Here is a 17,944-nt window from a genome sequence, read left to right on the forward strand (position 1 = left end):
AGGTAAAAGAAGAGGAAGGGGTAAGGGAGAAGGTGAGGGAGGAGAAAGAAGGAGAGGAGGGAGGAGGGGAGCCAGGAAGGAGAGAGAGGAGACAGACGGAGTGAAAGGGGAAGGATGAGGTGAGGAAGAAGCAGGAAGGCAGCAGGAGGAGGAGGGACAGAAAGGAGAGGGATGCAGAGGAGGCAGGCAGGTAAGGAGGACGGTGTGGGGAGCCCGAGAGGGAAGGGAGGAAGTGAGAGGGCAAACCTGGGACCCCCTAACCTACAGAGGGACAAGGAGCTGGGTCCCCACCTCTGCAGCTGGGGAGGAACCGGAAGCGCCGGCATCTGCCAGCCGGGATCAAATATTTGCCAAGGGAGGGGATGCTGGGTGAGGGTGCTCAGGACCAGGTGAAGGTGAGGACCTTGCCCCTGCCCATCCCCCGTCTCCTCTCCAGCTAGGAGCCTTCCTTGCCTGGGACAGAGGGAGATGATTCCTGATTCCCAAGACATTGCAGAGCAAGACCCTATCTCAAAAAAAAAAAAAAAAAAATTATATATATAGCCTTCTTTGGCCTGGGATGAGGATGTCACAAAATAAACAAATTCCACTTCAGGAATGTATTTATTTATTGTTTATTATTATTATTATTATTATTATTTTGAGACAGTCTCGCTCTGTCACCCAGGCTAGAGTGCAGTGGAACGATCTCAGCTCACTGCAACCACCGCCTCTCGGGCTCAAACGATTCTCCTGCCTAAGCCTCCGGAGTAGCTGGGACTACAGGTGTGCACCAACGCACCCAGCGAATTTTTTTGTATTTTTAGTAGAGAGAGGGTTTCACTATGCTGGCCAGGCTGGTCTCGATCTCCCTGTTTCAGGAATGTATTGTTGTTGTCATTACTACTCTATTTCATTTAGCCACGTGGATTCCTCCCCCAACCAAACTCGGAATGAGTGCCCTTGCTCTGCTCCTTCCTAGATGAGGATACCAAGGTTCAGAGAATTCAAGTCCTCGGCTTCCCCCCACCTAGTCTGTCATGCCAGGATTTGCACCCAGGGCTCTCCTGTCTCTGCCCCATGCCACCCAGCGCCCACCTGCCCAAAATGCAGCAGGCGTGCAGGAAATGAACAAACGATGCCATTATGAATTTAGGGGTGCAGGCCCTCAGGAAACGCCTCCTGCTCTGGCTGGGAGCAGGGCCCCTGGAGCCTGGCTTGCACCACCCTGGGCAAACGCCTTCCCCTTCCTGGGCTCCATCTTCTGGCACCAGCCACAAGGTCTCACCTCGTTGTCCCCATCACTGGAGCCAGACAGCTGGGACAGGCGGCTTAGGTCCCACATGGAGCGGCTGGGCCGGGCCGGGGGGCCGCTGGGGGTCCGGGCGCGCTGCACACTCCTTAGAATGTCACTGAGTGCCGGCCCCGGGGTAGCAGGGGAGACGCGGCAGGCGGCCAGGCGGTGGGCCAGCGGGCCGTCAGGCGGCGGAGGCGACGCGGGGGCCACGGAGCGGCGGCGGGACACGCGGTGCGGGCTGCGGCCCCGCTGCAGGCCACCTATGACCGAGGGTTTCTGGGGGGGCGCAGGTGGGAGCGGACAGGAGGCCGCGTACAGCGTCCGGAACTCAAGGCTGAAGGCGTCAACAATTTCACCAGTCAGCAGGGTCACCAGGCCTCGGTGCAGGCGTGCGTCACTCCACGTGAAGCTGGGGGTCGGGGAGTAGGGGGTCAGAGTCTCCAACCCTGAGGGCCCAGCCCGGCCCCCCTCCTCAGCCAGGTCCCAGGGGAAACCGTAGGACCTCAGGCGAGTCCTGACCTCTCCAGCCTCAGCTTCCCCGTCTGTAGAATGGGCACAACTGAAGCACCTACTCGGGAGGGGTGGAGTGAAGACAGCCCAAGTTAAGACACTTATATAATCAGGGCCAGGTGTGGTGACTCACGCTTTGGGAGGCTGAGGCAGGAGGGTTGCTTGAGCCCAGGAGTTTGAGACCAGCCTGGGCAACATGGTGAGACCCTATCTCTACAAAAAATCAAAAAAACTAGCCAGGTGTGGTGGCGCACACCTGTACTCCCAGCCACTTGGGAGAGAGGCGGGAGGATCCCTTGAGCCTGGGATTTTTTTTTTTTTTTTTGAGACGGAGTTTCGCTCTTGTTGCCCAGGCTGGAGTGTAGTGGCATGATCTCAGCTCACTGCAACCTCTGCCTCCTGGCTTCAAGCAATTCTCCTGCCTCAGCCTCCTGAGTAGTTGGGATTACAGGCACCTGCCGCCATGCCCGGCTAATTTTTTGTATTTTTAGTAGAGATGGGGTTTCACCACATTGGCCAGGCTGGTCTCGAACCCCTGACCTCAGGTGATCCACCCGCTTCGGCCTCCCAAAGTGCTGGGATTACAGGTGTGAGCCACCGTGCCCGGCTGAGCCTGGGAAATTGAGGCTGCAGTGAGCCGTGATAATACCACTGCATTCCAGCCTGGGCAGCAAAGCAAGACCCTGTCCCCCTCGCCCCCCTCCCACAAAAAAAAAAAAAAGCCAGATGCGGTGGCTCACTCCTGTAATCCCAGCACTTTGGGAGGCTGAGGCGGGCAGATCATGAGGTCAGGAGTTTGAGATCAGCCTGACCAACATGGTGAAACCCCATCTCTACTAAAAATACAGAAATTAGCTGGGTATGGTGGCACATGCCTGTAATTCCAGCTACTCAGGAGGCTGAGGCAGGAGAATTGCTTGAACCCGGGAGGTGGAGGTTGCAGTGAGCTGAAATCACACCACTGCACTCCAACCTGGGCGACAGAGCAAGACTCTGACTCAAAAAAAAAAAAAAAAACTTATCTGGAATCAGACTGGAGTTTAAACCCAGGCTCTACCTGGTCCCCACTTAGGAACACCTCAATGCCTCAGTTTTCCCCTTTGGAAAGAGACGGAATTCACTTCCGGACAATAACAGGGATTGTTTTAAGACCCAGCTGCTTCCTAGAATGACTGCCATTTAGTCAGCCCTGGCTGTGCACCAAGCTCTCCACCTTGCTGCTCCCTGCAGTGCTCATCTGCAATCTGGAGCAAAAACCTAGGAAGGCCGTGTGCAGTGGCTCATGCCTGTAATCCCAGCACTTTGGGAGGCCGAGGCAGGAGGATCACTTGAAGCTAGGAGTTTGAGACCAGCCTGGGCAACGTAGCAAGACCCCATCTCTATAAAAAATTTTACAAAATTAGCCGGGCATGGTGGTGCACACCTATAGTCCCAGCTACTCTGGAGGCTCAGGGAGGAGAATCACTTGAGCCTGGGAAGTTGAGGCTGCAGTGAGCCAAGATCGCGCCACTGCACTCCAGTCTAGGCAACAGAGCAAGATCCTATTTTTTTTTTTTTTTTTTTTTTGAGATGGAGTCTTGCTCTATTGCCTAGGCTCAAGTGCAGTGGCACAATATTGGCTCACTGCAACCTCCACCTCCCAGGTTCAAGCAATTCTCCCTGCCTCAGCCTCCCAAGTAGCTGGGATTACAGGTGCACACCACCATGCCCAGCTAATTTTTGTATTTTTAGTAGAGATGGGGTTTCACCACGTTGGCCATGCTGGTCTTGAACTCCTGAGCTCAGGTGATCCACCCGCCTCGGCCTCCCAAAGTGCTGGGATTACAGGCGTGAGCCACTGCGCCCGGCCAATTTTTTAAAATAAAAAATAAAATTAAGAAATAAATACAATATAGGAAGATTCAAATGACTGAATTTGAATCAAGCCCCCTGCACATAGCTGGCCCTGAGAGCCTGTGAGCTGTGGGGGCCGGTGCCCTAACACTTCCTGTCATCACAGTAGTTGTTATTGAAAGCACCAAGCGCCAGGCGTGGTGTGGTGGCTCACGTCTGTAATCCCAGCACTTTGGGAGGTCGAGGCGGGCAGATCACTTGAGCTCAAGAGTTCGCAACCAGCCTGGCCTACATGGTGAAACTCTGTCTCTACTAAAAATACAAAAATTAGCCAGATGTGGTTGCATGCGCCTGTAGTCCCAGCCACTCGGGAGGCTGAGTTACGAGAATCGCTTGAAGCTGGGAAGCAGAAGCTGCAGTGAGCTGAGATCACGCCACTGCACTCCAGCCTGGGTGACAGAGTGAGAGACTCCGTCTCAAAAAAATAAAAGCAAGCAAGCACTGAGCATGAATCCTGGCACACAGCAAGTGCTCAGTTAATACACCCTCTTCTTTCCCAGCCTCTTTGGAATTCAATGAACCTGGCTCTCATCCTGGCTCGGGGACCCTGGATACATCACTTTCCTTTCCCCAGCCTCAGTTTACCCATCTGGAATATGGGGTCACTATGGGAGGTGTGAGGCTGAAGTCAAGCCCTTGGCGGGTGTACAGCACAGAGAATGTGGACAAGCTTGTGGCCAGCGCCCTCTGGGTTCAGGGCGTCTTCACCTTGGCAGGGGCGGCAGAGCCCTCTTGCACCCCGGCAGGTCGGCGGGGCAGGCCACCCCTTGGATTGTGACACCCACTCCTCTCACCTATGACCTCATCCCCAGAGCGGCCAGTGGGAACCCCGAGGGATCTGTGAGATCACTCATTCCATTCACAGACTCTTGTTGGGCAGCAGCCACCCGCTCACCTCCATCCCCAGGACTTAGAGGGACGCAGGGCGTTGGGAACAGAGGACACTCCAGGCGCTGACCCTGGGAGGCCAGGACCAGGGCCAAAGTCCCGTGGGCAAGAGGAGTCCTCAGAGGTCCTTCGTTCAGCGGTTCCGGGAGGTCTGGGAAGCCCACGGCCTGGCTGGGGCAGCGTCAACGCCGCCAGGCCGCCATGGTCCTGTGCTGGCTGCTGCTTCTGGTGATGGCTCTGCCCCCAGGCACGACGGGTGTCAAGGACTGCGTCTTCTGTGAGCTCACCGACTCCATGCAGTGTCCCGGCACCTACATGCACTGTGGCGATGACGAGGACTGCTTCACAGGCCACGGGGTCGCCCCGGGCACTGGTCCGGTCATCAACAAAGGCTGCCTGCGAGCCACCAGCTGCGGCCTTGAGGAACCCGTCAGCTACAGGGGCGTCACCTACAGCCTCACCACCAACTGCTGCACCGGCCGCCTGTGTAACAGAGCCCCGAGCAGCCAGACAGTGGGGGCCACCACCAGCCTGGCACTGGGGCTGGGTATGCTGCTTCCTCCACGTTTGCTGTGACCAACAGGGAGGACAGGGCCTGGGACTGTTCTCCCAGATCCGCCACTCCCCATGTCCCCATGTCCTTCCCCCACTAAATGGCCAGAGAGGCCCTGGACAACCTCTTGCAGCCCTGGCTTCATCCCTTCTAAGGCTGTCCACCAGGAGCCCGGTGCTCGGGGAAGCATCCCCAGGCCTGACTGAGCGGCAGGGGAGCACGGCCCGTGGGTTTGATTGTATTACTCTATTCCACTGGTTCTAAGACGCAGAGCTTCTCACATTTCAATCAGGATGCTTCTCTCCATTGGTAGCACTTTAGAGTCCATGAAATATGGTAAAAAAATATATATATATCATAACAAATGACAGCTGATGTTCATGGAGCATTCTTTGTTTTCTTTTCTTTTCCTTTTTTTTTTTTTTTCTTTTTGTAGAGATAAGGTCCAGCTATGTTGCCCAGGGTGGTCTTGGATTCTTGGGCTCAAGTGATCCTCCCACCTCAGCTTCCCAAAGTGCTGGGATTACAGGTATGAGCCACGGCACCTGGCCAAGCCTGTCTTATGTTACGTGCCACTGAATCCTCACACCAAGCTGGGAAGGTAAACACTCTTTCAAACATTTCAAACATCCTGGTCTCAACTCTAGTCGTTCTCAAAGTGTGGTCCCTGGACCAGAAACAGCAGCAGCAGCAAGTGGGAACTTCCTGAAAATGCAGATTCTCAGGCCCTGTTCCAGGCACAATGAATGGCAGTGGGGTCCAAAAGCTGTGTATTGTTCTCTCTTCTTCTTTTTGAAACAGGGTTTTGCTCTGCTGCCCAGGCTGGAGTGCAGTGGTGCAATCTTGGCTCATTGCAGCCTCTACCTCCCGGGCTCAAGCAATCCTCCCACCTCAGCCTCCTGAGTAGCTGGGACTAGAAGCATGCTCCATCATGTCTAATTTTTATTTTTTTTAATTTTTGTAGAGATGGGGTCCTGCTATGTTGCCCAGGCTGGTCTTGAAGTCCTGGGCTCAAGCGATCCTCCTGCCTCAGCCTCCCAAAGTGCTGGGACTACAGACATGAACCACCACGCCTGGCCTTTTTCCGTTTTCTTTTTCTTTTCCTCTTTTTTTTTTTTTTTTTTTTTTTTGAGACAGCGTCTCGCTCGGTCACCCAGGCTTTAGTGCAGTGGCGCGATCTTGGCTCACTGCAACCTCCACCTCCCAGGTTCTAGCGATTCTCCTGCCTCAGCCTCCCGAGTAGCTGGGACTAGAGATGCATGCCACCAGGCCCGGCTGATTTTTTGTATTTTTAGTAGAGACGGGGGTTTCACCATGTTAATCAGGCTGGTCTGAAACTCCTGACCTTGGGTGATCCACCTGCCTTGGCCTCCCAAAGTGCTGGGATTACAGGTGTGAGCCACCACACCTGGCCCTTTTTCTTTTTCCTTTTCCTGAATTATCTGCTACAAAAACTGTGTGTTGTTGTTTTTTGTTGTGGTTGTTGTTGTCGTTGTTGTTTTTGTGAGACGGAGTCTTGCTGTGTCTCCCAGGCTGGAGTGCAGTGCTGTGATCTCGGCTCACTGCAACCTCTGCCTCCTAGGTTCAAGCAATTCTCTTGCCTCAGCCTCCTGAGTAGCTGGGATTATAGGCACCCACCATCATCCTGGCTAATCTTTGTATTTTTGTAGAGATGGGGTTTCATCATGTTGGCCAGGCTGGTCTTGAACTCCTGACCTCAGGTGATCCACCAGCCTCGGCCTCCCAAAGTGCTGGGATTACAGGTGTGAGACACCACGCCCAGCCCAAAAGCTGTGTTTTAACAAGCGCTCCCAGGGATTCTGGTGCATGCACAGGGTTGAAAGCCACTGTTCCTGAGCAGTGTTCTCAGCTGGGCACCTGTGCTCCCCAGTGGGCATCTGCGCTGTCTGGAGAGGTTTTCGGTTCTCTAATTGGCAGGGAGAGTCGGGGGTATGGGGCGTGTGATGCTACTGACCTCTGCTGGGTGGAGGCTGAAGATGCCGAGGAGCCTCCCACAATGCACCCCACAGCTCCTAAAACAAAGACTTAGCCAGCCCGAGCGTGGGTGCCACCCCTGTTGAGGGACCTGGTTCTAGAGGCTCTAACCCTATCAGCCCGTGACATAGAGGGGGAAACTGAGGCACAGAGAGGTGAAGTAAGTTGCCTGAAGTCACACAACGAGGAACTGAGAGAGCTAGAATTTGAATCCAGGCCGTCTGGTCCCAGAGGCCACACCCCTCTCCTCCCCAGCTGTGCTGTGACCCTGTGAGGTAGGTGCTGTTATTATTTGCAGTTTCTTCTTTTTTTTTTTTTTTGCTTTTTTGAGATGGAGTCTTGCTCTGTCTCCCAGGCTGGAGTGTGACAGCGCGATCTCGGCTCACTGCAACCTCTCTCCTGGGTTCAAGCAATTCTCCTGCCTCAACCTCCCAAGTAGCTGGGAAGACAGGGTTTCACCATGTTGGCCAGACTGGTCTTGAACTCCTGACCTCAGCCAATCTGCCTGCCTCAGCCTCTCAAAGTGCTGGGATTACAGGCGTGAGCCACCATGCCCGGGCATTTTCTTAGATGCTCAGAGAGGTGGAGTTATTTACCCGAGGCAGAGCTTAGATCCCAATCCAGGTGCTCCTGATTTTGAACAACCCCCACCCCCAAACTGTTTGCCCAGTTTTCCAGATGAGAAAACACCAGGTCAAAGAGAAGCAGACTTACCCAAGACCACTAAACAGGCCAGCACCAGGTCCGGCCGCGGCACCCAACTCCTCCCCAGGGAAGAGTGTTTTGCCCCCATTACACAGATGAGAAAAGAGAGGCCTGGGCAAGGGGATGCCAGCAGTTCTCTGAGCACACTGAGGGAAAGTGGGGTATAGGACGCCGGGAGGTGGGGGGCGGGGCGGGGGCTACACCTGTAGGATCCTGAGATGACCCTCTCGCCGTCCAGCAGCACAAACTTCTCCCGCACGGTGCCGCTCACCTGCCGTCGCCAGCGGCTCTGGAAGCTGCAGCCCCGCACGACACGGACATCCACGTTCTGTTGGTGTGGGGAGTGGAGGGCACACCCTTGCTGAGGCCCACTGCATGGATTCAGGCTCCCTCCAGACTGGTTCTAACTGGGGGACCCATGACTCCATAGAAGTATCTGTCCAAGGCCAGGCGTGGTGGCTCACACTTGTAATCCCAGCACTTTGGGAGGCCGAGGCGGGTGGATCACCTGAGGTCAGGAGTTCGAGACCAGCCTGGCCAACATGGCGAAACCCCGTCTCTACTAAAAATACAAAAGTTAGCCAGGCATGGTGACACATGCCTGTAATCCCAGCTACTGGGGAGTCTAAGGCAGGAGAATCGTTTGAACCCGGGAGGTGGAGGTTGCAGTGAGCCGAGATCACGCCACTGCACTCCAGCCTGGGCAACAAAGCAACACTCCGTCTCAAAAAAAAAAAAAAAAAAAAAAGAAGTATCTGTCTCAGCTTCCTCAGAGCCACTGATATCAACCCTCAGGCGTTTCTTGGGGATACCCAAACTCAGTGACTCAAGATTCCTTGGGAATGCCCACCCCCACCTCCCCAGTGCTGTGGGCATGAGATCCCGGGGGACCATCCCTGCTAGCATCCATCTCAATGACCCGGAGCTCCATGGAAGGGTCTGCCCCCACTGCCCCCATGCCAGGGGAATGGGGACTCACAGGACCCCCTGGCCCGGCCCCTACCTCCGTGTTCCAGGGGTTCACCCCCAGCTGCTGGGCCAGTTCCAGGAAGGCAGGCAGCTGCTGGCGGTCCAGGAGCAGGTAGACAGGTACCCAGCGGCGCGTGGCAGCATCCACCAAGTCCAAAAGCAGGTCTGGGTCAGTGAAGACGTCCATGACCACGGCCACCAGCTGGGCATGGGGAGAGGGGAGGTGGACGTGTGAACGGAAGCTGGCTCAGGGGACACTCAGAGGGTGTGGGAAACCTGACATCTGGAATCTGGGAGTAAAGTGCTCTGGGGGCTGGGAGTTTAACATTCAGGGGGGCTAAAGGGGAGACCCCCAGACATACACTGCTGCTCAAACAGCACCTATGTGTGAATGAGCAAAACGCTGCCCCTCCATGAGAGCCCCAGCCCCTCCTCGAGATTCCCGGCCCCTAAATGCTGGAAAACTGTAATCATAAATCACATGTTTGCTTGTTTTTTTGTGTTTTTGTTGTTGTTTTGTTGTTGTTGTTGTTGTTTTGAGATGGAGTCTCGCTCTGTCTCCCAGGCTGCAGCGCAGGGGCGCAATCTCAGCTCACTGCAAACTCCACCTCCCGGGTTCAAGCAATTCTCCTGCCTCAGCCTCCCAAGTAGCTGGGACTACAGGCGCCCACCACCACGCCCAGCTAATTTTTTGTATTTTTAGTAGAGATGGGCTTTCACCATATTAGCCAGGATGGTCTCGATCTCCTGACCTCGTGATCCACCTGCCTCAGCCTCCCAAAGTGCTAGGAGTACAGGAGTGAGCCACCACACCCGGCTTTTTTTTTTTTCTTTTTTTAAAGACGAAGTCTTGCTCTGTTGCCCAGGCTGGAGTGCAGTGGTGCAATATCAGCTCACTGCAACTTTGGCCTCTGGGACTCAAGCAGTTCTCCTGCCTCAGCCTCCAGAGTAGCTGGGATTACAGGCACCCACCACCACGCCCGGCTAATTTTTGTATTTTTAGTAGAGACGGGATTTCGCCATCTTGGCCAGGGTGGTCTTGAACCCCTGACCTCAGGTGATCCCCCAGCCTTGGCCTCCCAAAGTGCTGGGATTACAGGCCGTGAGCCACCGTGGCTGGCCTACAAATCACGTTTATAACACAGAACAGCGTCCCCTGAGCTGCGACACTGCGGTACCCAAATGTCCACGGCAGTTTGGCTCTAGGATCAGTGGTGGATGTCCCGTAGGGCACTGTGGGCAACTGCATTTCTGGGTCCTGCGGAATTTTCTGGGTGCTGGGTGCAGGACGGCTGACCTGCTAGGCCACCGTGGCGAACTTGGGGGACACGGAGGTGCTGAAGGCCTGGATCTTGCAGGCAGCATAAAGTAGTGGAAACCCTGACTCAGCAGCCAGACAGCCTGGGTTCAAATCCCCACTCGGCCACTTACAGGGAAGAGATTTAACCGCCCCCGTGCCTCCGTGGGCACAATAGTCCCTCTGGCGGTACAGGGTTCCGGGACGATGATGCACGTTAGCCCCTGAGAAACCCTTCACGTGGGAGCTGGCGCACGCTAAGGCTGTGAAGTACACAGCAGGCTTTCCAAGGGCTGCAGTGTGGACATCTGGGCCTTCCTTGGAGGGAGAGTGGAAACCCCTGGCTTGGTGATGAGGGGATGGGGGAATGACTGAGACTGGGGGTGTCATAATTAGGTTCAAGGGGCATCGATACCTAAGGGCATCCAGGTCTTGGGGGAGGGTAGGGGCCCCCATTTTTTTTTTTTTTTTTTTTTGAGATGGAGTCTCGCTCTGTCGCCCAGGCTGGAGTGCAGTGGCTCGATCTTGGCTCACTGCAACCTCCGCCTCCCGGGTTCAAGCAATTCTGCTTCCTCAGCCTCCCGAGTAGCTGGGACTACAGGCGCCCACACCATGCCCGGCTAATTTTTGTATTTTTAGTACAGACGGGGTTTCACTATGTTGGCCAGGCTGGTCTCAAACTCCTGACCTCGTGATCCGTCCACCTCGGCCTCCCAAAGTGCTGGAATTACAGGCGTGAGCCACCGCGCCCGGCCGGGTCCCCCTTTCTGAGAGTAAGGATGAGGTCTGGGGTTGTAGGCACCTGAGTCCTGGGGCTGGAAGGTGTGCACTCCTGGGTCCCAGGGGTATAGGTCCTTTAGGGTAGGTGTGTGGGCTTGCAAGTCCCAGGAGGACAAGGGAGAGAATGCCTGGGTCCCCGTCCCAGTCTGGGGAATGGACACAGGGCCCCCGCGACACCCACCTTGTGGGCAGCCTGGATCTCCAGCCGCACCAGCTCCTTGAGGGGCGGCTGACCCTCCCCAGGAGGCTGGGTGTACAGCTGCGCCCGGGTGATGCCTTTCCACGCAGAGTCCACTGGCCAGCCCAGCCGCAGGACGGGCGCCGGCTGCTCCGACTGCCCAGGCCAGTAGCTCAGGCTGCCCGCGTCCACATCGGCGGTGGTGGCTCCCTCTGCCATCCCACTGGGCTCCTGCTTGGCCACTGTCCAGTCTTCAGCTGCCGCTGCCAAGCCCTGGACCTCATCCGCACTGAGGAAGGGCCACAGCTCCTCGCGCTGCACACAGGCCTGGAACGCCTCCGCACCCTTGCTCAACAGAGCCTCCAGTGCCAGCCGCTGGCCCTCGGAATATAGGAAGCCGGGGCTGGCCCCGGGCACCCTGGGACCGGAGTCCACTCCTTCCAGCGCCGCCAGCTGGGAGGCCGCCATCGGGGTCACTCGGGTGGGAGGACTGACTGTGAGAGGCTGGGTCCCCGGGGGTCTGGCTGTCTCTGGGGACTGTGATCATCTGGGGATTCTCCTGATAGGCAGACCCTATGTGGCCATCCGAGGCCTCCAGGGGGGCCCTGCAGATGTCCAAATGGCTCCCTGCAGCAGCCCCTGCCACACCGTTCTGACAATCACGCTGCCCAAGTAAGCAACCATCCAATGTGTCAGGCCACTCAGATCCACCACCTGCCTGCACCCAGTGGCACCATGCCTGGCTGGCCTTCCGTGACCTTCCTGCCAGCCGTCTCTGCTGGTCAGGTTGACCTCCTGACACCATCCCCAACTGTGTGACCCATCAGCTGGCCATCTCTGCTCAGCCACACGACAGCCTCCAACCCACCAGTCACACAGTGCCCAGTCAGACCCTTCAGCTGTCCTGAATTTGGTCAGGCTGACCACTTGATCATTTCCAGGCGGCAAGCTGCCTGCCTGTCTCCAATCACCCAAAGGTCCTTAAATAAAGGCACGACAGGCTGCCTGCCTGCCCCCGGCCAAGAGCACGACGAACTGACCCTCTCCTTCCACTGTCTGGCAAACGCCAATGGCTTCTGACTGACAGTCGCAGTATCTGCCTGTTGGAGCATCTGTCTCTGGCCAAATCTGACAGCCCCCACGAGTTTCTCCTGCTCATCAGCTCTCACCCGCAGACCAGCCAGGATGCCTCTCCACTGGGCCTGCTCGCTCAGCCTTAAAGGCCGAAGGCTTGGCAAACCCTTCCCTACCCTGTCAATGGGGGACCCTGCTCCCTGGACCCTCCTCACACTCCTTCCGGCTGCTGCAGTGGAGGGTGAAATGCGCTACAGGGGTCTCCATTACTATGGGACAGGTCTATGATCTTTGCAGCCCATCTAGGTGTGAGTGCCACCTAACCAGCCACCCTCCTCAGGCTGGCTGCCCCTGCCTGGGCCCTGGCCCTGGGACCTGTTCCAGGCCGTCCTCTGATCTGCGGGGACCCCTACCCAAGCTGCCCCCAGCCTGGTTTCTGCCTAAATGCTATCTCCTGCCAGCTACCCGGACGCTTCTTCCCGGACAGGGGCCAGTCTCTATCTCGCCCTGTCTCCCTCCCAAGCCTCAGTTATCCCCTTGAGGCTCCTGACCCAACCTCGGGGACCCTGGACCCTTGATCCCTGCAAACCAGAAGCCCTTCATTCCAATCCCACCAACCCAGGCCGCTGCTTCCTCCAGACCACAGCAGGGAGCTGCAAAGAGAAGAAAGGAGTCAAGGCAGGCCAGCCTCCCCGCCCCACCCCCACCCATCCCCCCCATCGCCGGGGCTCACCCACACCGGCTAGTGCCGGGCTCAATGGCCTCCCTTCCAGTGCCTGCTTTTTCCGAGGACACAGGCCGTGGCTTCCCGGCTTCTGGCCTCATCAGGCCTCGACCTGGAATCCAGGGAGCCCGGCCCCTTGTGTAAACACAGGAGGGCCCCCCCCTACAGGCCCCTGGAGGAGGTCCGGGGGTGCGGCTCACAGCTTTCTTTACCTGTGCTCTCCCAGTGGGTGAACGCCCCTCTAGACTCAGGCTTCCCGGTCCCGGGGGGTTGAGATTGCCTCACCTGTTCCCAGGCAGTCTCTCCCTCCCCACAGCCCTGCCAGCCTGCACCCTGCACTTCCCGGTCCACGCCCCACCCGCCATCCCAGCACCAGGGAGGGGCACAGGATCCTTTAAGAGGGGCGGGCGTGGCTGACCCAAGGAAGCCGGTGTGGGAACACCTGCCACCTGGCTGTTAGGAAGGAGGCAGGGAGCTTCCGGGGCAGTGGGGGCAGGAGGGCTGGTCTTCACTGGCATGACGTCCCTGTCCCCAAACCAAATGCATTCTCACCCGCAGGCACCAATTCCCCAACCCATCCCCCAATAACACACACAGAGCACTGTCAGCAAAAATCTTTTTAATAAGAGAGTAGGATCCAGGGTTAGTTTTTGTAGCCTCGGCTGGCCCGTCGGCCTCTGGCACGCTCGAACTTCCGGCCCTTGGAGCGGACGTAGGGTCTGTGGGGAGAGGAAGGAGTGAGAGGGGGGCCCTCTTACAGGAGGCCATTGTGGAGTGGCACAGGAACACCACAAGCCTGTCACATTCAGCCCCAGGAGAGTCAATGCTGCTGGAAAAGCTTGGCAGAGTGGGAAGCCAAGGAGCCAGGAGGGGCTATGGAAGCACCTGCCCCACCACCTGGAGGGTCCCAGCCTGGGCTGGCAAAGGCCGGTGAACCGCATGCTCCCCAGGAGATGCCTGCTCAGGCCCTGGAAAACACAGCTCCAAGCAGTGTTGAAGGGAAAAGCAGGCAGGATGAGGCAGCTGAGAGTTCCAGAAGGCCTGGGGCTGGCTGGTACGAGGGACAGGAGAAGCAGCCCAAGTGTGGCCAGGCCTGGCCCTGCAGGCTGAGTCTGGGGAGAGAGCAGGGCTGGGGGCCTGATACTCACTTGGTGTGGCTGTGCGGGGTTCCTGGGGCCTTGCCGAAATGCCGGTACACCTCTCGGCCCTTGCGAGGACCTAGGGAAGGGGAAGGAGAACCGGGTGAGACAGGGATCTGGCGCCCAGCTTCTGGCATCCCAGATCCAGGAGGGTGAAGGCTGCCAGTAGCCACACAGCTCACTCCAAACCCGTCGACCACGTATCACTCACCGGAGAGCAGGACAGTGCCGCAGCCCTTAGGGGAGTCCAGGGCCAGCTGGTCGAAAGTGAGGATCTTGCCCCCTGCCCTGAGGATGCGGCTGCGGGCCCGGCTGGTCACGCGTAGTGCACATACCTGGTGGAGAGGACAAGGCTGGCGGGTCAGACCCCTGTGTGGTCACCCAGGGGTTGCCAGGACTCACCCTCCACTGCCTTGGCGCAGCAGAGCCCTGGTAACCAACACTATCGTTTACTACCCGGAGCACCCTGGGCTGACAGCAGCTGTTCTCAACACTTTCTCTCTAGGAACTTTTACCACCACATCCCTGGTGTTATGCTAGAAACTACAGCAAGGAAGCTGGGCCAAAAAAAGACTTGTGCAGAGGTGACAAAGGAGTCTAGACTTGAGCCCAGGCTGTCTGGCTCTAGGGGCCAGCACTAACAGTTTACAACTTGCCCCAGAAAAAGCTTGCCCAGGGGACCCCACCATCAACCATGCCAGAGACGACCCACATCAATCCTCAAAGCCACTCAGACAGGCAGGATGCTTGCCTCACCAGCGATGGCAAGACTGAGGATGGACCAGCACAGCAAAGCAAGGATCTGATGGGTCTGCCCAGCCCCTGCCAGCTCACCTTCAGTTTGGGCACCTCCTGAACCCGCACATCATCAGTTATGGTTCCCACAACCACGGCCGTCTTGTTTTCCCGGCCAGGAAGCTTCATCTTCCGGATCTTAGGGTGGGGAGGATGTACATCGTAAGTTGTTCTGGTGTTTACATTCAGCCCCGCTTGAGGCATCCCCAGACCAGGGCAGCTGTGCCCTCTAACGGGACCCCCCACTCACACCACACCTCTTAAACCCCACAGGCCTCTCCTCAGGTCCAGCTGGGGAAAGCTCCAGATAAAAAAAAAAAAATGCAGACTGTTCAATAGGGCCTCCCTCAGCAGGGCCTTTGACATAAAACTCAGTTATGACTTGGGGCAATCTCCTGAAGCCACCAGGACACCTCCACCTCACAAAGAGAAGGAGAGGAGGACCAGGAGACTTGCCCACTGCCTATGGACACTCAGTTCCAACCAACAGTCCAAGCTCTACGCTCGTGACTGGCTGAGACAAACCCTTGATGCCCCGGTTGCTCCCAGAGCTCCAAGTCCTGCCTCCCTTCCAGACAGACAAGACCCAGCGGCTCCCAGGTCTACCGTGCTCTCTGGACCAGCCACTCACCATCCGGGAAAGGGACAGAGGCGGCCGGTTGGTGCGACTCATAAACAACCTCTTCAACACAACCTGGTTGAATGTGGAGTTGGTTCTTCTGGCCAGAAACCTGTATAACTGGAGGGACGGGAAGACAGTGAGAAGCTGGGACAGGCTGCTCCCCCGCAGCCTTCCAGTGAAGGGGCAAACACATGATGATCTGGACTAAAAGAATCTTTATCCCTTTCCCCCAACCCACCGACCTAGAGGGAGAAAGCTGGCCCAGGTCCTTCCTGGCCAAGGACCTAGAAAATCCTGGCTCCACTCCCGAGCTGTACACAGTCTAGAGGCTGAAAATACAAATGCAGGACACCCTGGAACAGAACCAGAGACCGGAGACTGCTCTGCAGGCCCCTGGGAGGAGCTTGGTGCCAGCACTAGAATGGAGGATCTGCAAGTCAGACCTGGGGTGACCCTTCCCAAAGACCTCAGGGCCCAGCCTCACCTTAACCAACAGCCTCAGGTAGATATCCTGGCTCTTGGGCTCCTTGCGCCGAACCTTTCGGTCCTTGTTGTGGCGGATGTCCACTCCCTGTGGGGGTGAAGAGGCAACCATGGACCCAATTACCCCCAACCATAGCCAATTATTACTTATTTCTGAAACTGAGAGCTGGGACACAAGCCCAGGTCTGAACACACCAGCTCAAATCCCAGGCCCACCACCAGGAGACCTGTGGGCTGCCACTGATCCCTCTGTAAAAAGGGGCTGTTTACAAAGCCTTCAGCCCATGGCACACAGAACCCCGAAACATCGTAACACAGCAATCATATTAACTTAATACAAAAAGGTCAATTCTTTACAACTTGTATTTTGCAACAGTGTTATCAAAACTGGTTCCCATACCCGGAGGGATAACCAAAAATATCAAACCAATGGCAGTAATGATGAAAACGAACCCTTATTCAGAACCTAGCAATACTACTAGAACCACCTCTTCTACAGCATCAGTCAATCCAACAACCCTTACCAAATAGTGTCTTTTTAAAACATTGTTTTTAAAGTGGAGACAGGGTCTCACAATATTGGCCAGGCTGGTCTTGATCTCCTAGGCAAGGAATCCTCCCGCCTCGGCCTCCCAAAGTGCTAGGATAACAAGCGTGAGCCGCCTCGCCAGGCTCCTACCGCCCCGCTGCTTTTCTGAGCAACTTAAGTTTTTCAGACTGTGTTGACAATTACAAGAACTATTTAATAGCTCCACTTATGCAGCACTTACTGTGTGCAAAACCCCGTGATGAGCATCTCCTGTGAATTATTTCTTCCCAAATTCACAAACTTGTCAGATGAGATTACTGTGTACCCAACGAACAGCCAGACACTGGGGCAAAGGCTCAAAAACCATCACAAGGTGGGAAGGGGCCTGAGACTCAGAGACCTGCCTGGTCCCCAAATCCAGTTACTCGACTCTCGATCCTCTCACCCGCCGCGGCCCCCATCGAACCCGACTTTTCATACTAGAAAGTGACAGGTCCAGATAAAGGCAGCAAAGCCAAATAACTAAGAGTGGCTGCGGGGCCAGCCACCTGGGTCGGAATCCTGGCTCTGCCACTTCCTGGCTTTGTAAACCCAGTCATATCAGCCTCCGAGTACCTCCACTTGGTCATCTACTAAGTGGGGGCGGTAGGCTATGACTGACCCATCCCTGCTCTCCTGGCCCCCAAAGTAGGTCCCCAGTATCGGGAGTTGCTCCCTCCGGGCAGCCGCAGACCCCCTGCCGCCCTCCAGCGTGCCCCTAGCCCAAAACCACGGCGGATGGCAGCGGATTATCCAGCCCCGAACACCGCAAAGCCAGCTCACCATGATGGCGCCTCCTGCTCGGCCAGGTCCGGAAAGAGAGAACGGGGCTGGGGTGGGCGGGGAAAGCCTCCAGCGAGTGGCGCCGCCGTGACGTCACATGGGTGCGACGCGGCGCTCTACCACGATCCGGACTTCTCTGTGGTGAGTTGGACGACTGACTAGCCGGGCGATAACGGCAGAGAGCATAGAGCGGAGGAACAAGCGCAACGTCCAAGAGGGAAGGGCCAGCACGTCGGGGGCCTCTCTGGCCCTACCCGGGCCGTGTTCTCGATAGCTTTCCGGAAGAAAGGGATCTGGGAGCGAGATGCGTGTAGCTAGCACGACGCGTCGCGCGGTGACGCTCTGGCCCGACGCCGACGGCCTCTCAGTGGCTCCCGGAGGACCCGGCGGGCCCAGTGTTGGAGGTGAGGAGGCGGGGCTGGCAGGGCTAGTCGGGGCATCTGGAAATTTCCGACCCCACCCTTCGGGCGTTTCCTTATCAGGTTCACCGCTCCCTGATCTCGCGCTGCACTTCGTAGGCGCAGCCGCTGCTTGGGAAGTCCTACTTAAGGTCTAACCCGAGATGATCTTGCTGCACCTCAATTTATAGCATCCTGTATTCCCATCTTTTGAGTTCCGCTTCTCCTTCTCCCCCGGCCCCTAGATGGCCCTTCCCTGACCTAGAAAGAGGGAGACAGAGTTTCAGAGGGGAGGCAAAGTGGAGACTCCGTGG

At 56.7% G+C, this 17,944-nt stretch overlaps 3 protein-coding genes across 3 annotated transcripts in view; 1 reads left to right on the plus strand and 2 right to left on the minus strand.

Annotated features, from left to right (window-relative positions):
• The window catches only part of FAM83E (family with sequence similarity 83 member E), a 14,424-nt gene extending 2,496 nt beyond the window's left edge, over positions 1-11,928 (minus strand). Inside the window, exons 1-4 of the mRNA XM_034945608.3 lie at positions 11,048-11,928; positions 8,824-8,991; positions 8,024-8,148; positions 1,268-1,685 (exon numbers count right to left, since the gene is read on the minus strand). Of these exons, the coding sequence (XP_034801499.1) occupies positions 1,268-1,685; positions 8,024-8,148; positions 8,824-8,991; positions 11,048-11,512 (1,176 nt within the window). The 5' untranslated portion in view covers positions 11,513-11,928. The remainder of the gene's footprint in view (positions 1-1,267; positions 1,686-8,023; positions 8,149-8,823; positions 8,992-11,047) is intronic.
• SPACA4 (sperm acrosome associated 4) lies at positions 4,038-8,571 on the plus strand. The gene has a single exon (XM_063600474.1). It carries the CDS (start codon positions 4,769-4,771, stop codon positions 5,141-5,143), a length of 375 nt encoding a protein of 124 aa, XP_063456544.1. The 5' UTR covers positions 4,038-4,768; the 3' UTR covers positions 5,144-8,571.
• A 1,516-nt stretch (positions 11,929-13,444) lies between the features above and the next one.
• Positions 13,445-17,468, minus strand: RPL18 (ribosomal protein L18). The gene is made up of 7 exons (XM_008966701.4): positions 17,233-17,468; positions 15,883-15,969; positions 15,408-15,515; positions 14,816-14,914; positions 14,193-14,316; positions 13,991-14,060; positions 13,445-13,561 (listed from the first exon to the last, which is right to left on the minus strand). The coding sequence occupies exons 1-7, from the start codon at positions 17,233-17,235 to the stop codon at positions 13,486-13,488; spliced, it is 567 nt and encodes a 188-aa protein (XP_008964949.1). The 5' UTR covers positions 17,236-17,468; the 3' UTR covers positions 13,445-13,485.
• Positions 17,469-17,944: the final 476 nt, after the last annotated feature.

This window comes from Pan paniscus, chromosome 20 (genome assembly GCF_029289425.2).
Source record: "Pan paniscus chromosome 20, NHGRI_mPanPan1-v2.0_pri, whole genome shotgun sequence".
Taxonomy (NCBI): domain Eukaryota; kingdom Metazoa; phylum Chordata; class Mammalia; order Primates; family Hominidae; genus Pan; species Pan paniscus.

Coding starts and splice junctions, on each gene's coding strand:
- SPACA4 (XM_063600474.1), top strand. CDS start 4,769: ATGGTCCTGTGCTGGCTGCTGCTTCTGGTGATGGCTCTGCCCCCAGGC.
- RPL18 (XM_008966701.4), bottom strand. Junction 15,516..15,882: donor ACCTGAGGCTGTTGGTTAAG/GTGAGGCTGGGC, acceptor CCGTCCCTCCAG/TTATACAGGTTTCTGGCCAG. Junction 13,562..13,990: donor ACCCCGCACAGCCACACCAA/GTGAGTATCAGG, acceptor CTCTCCCCACAG/ACCCTACGTCCGCTCCAAGG.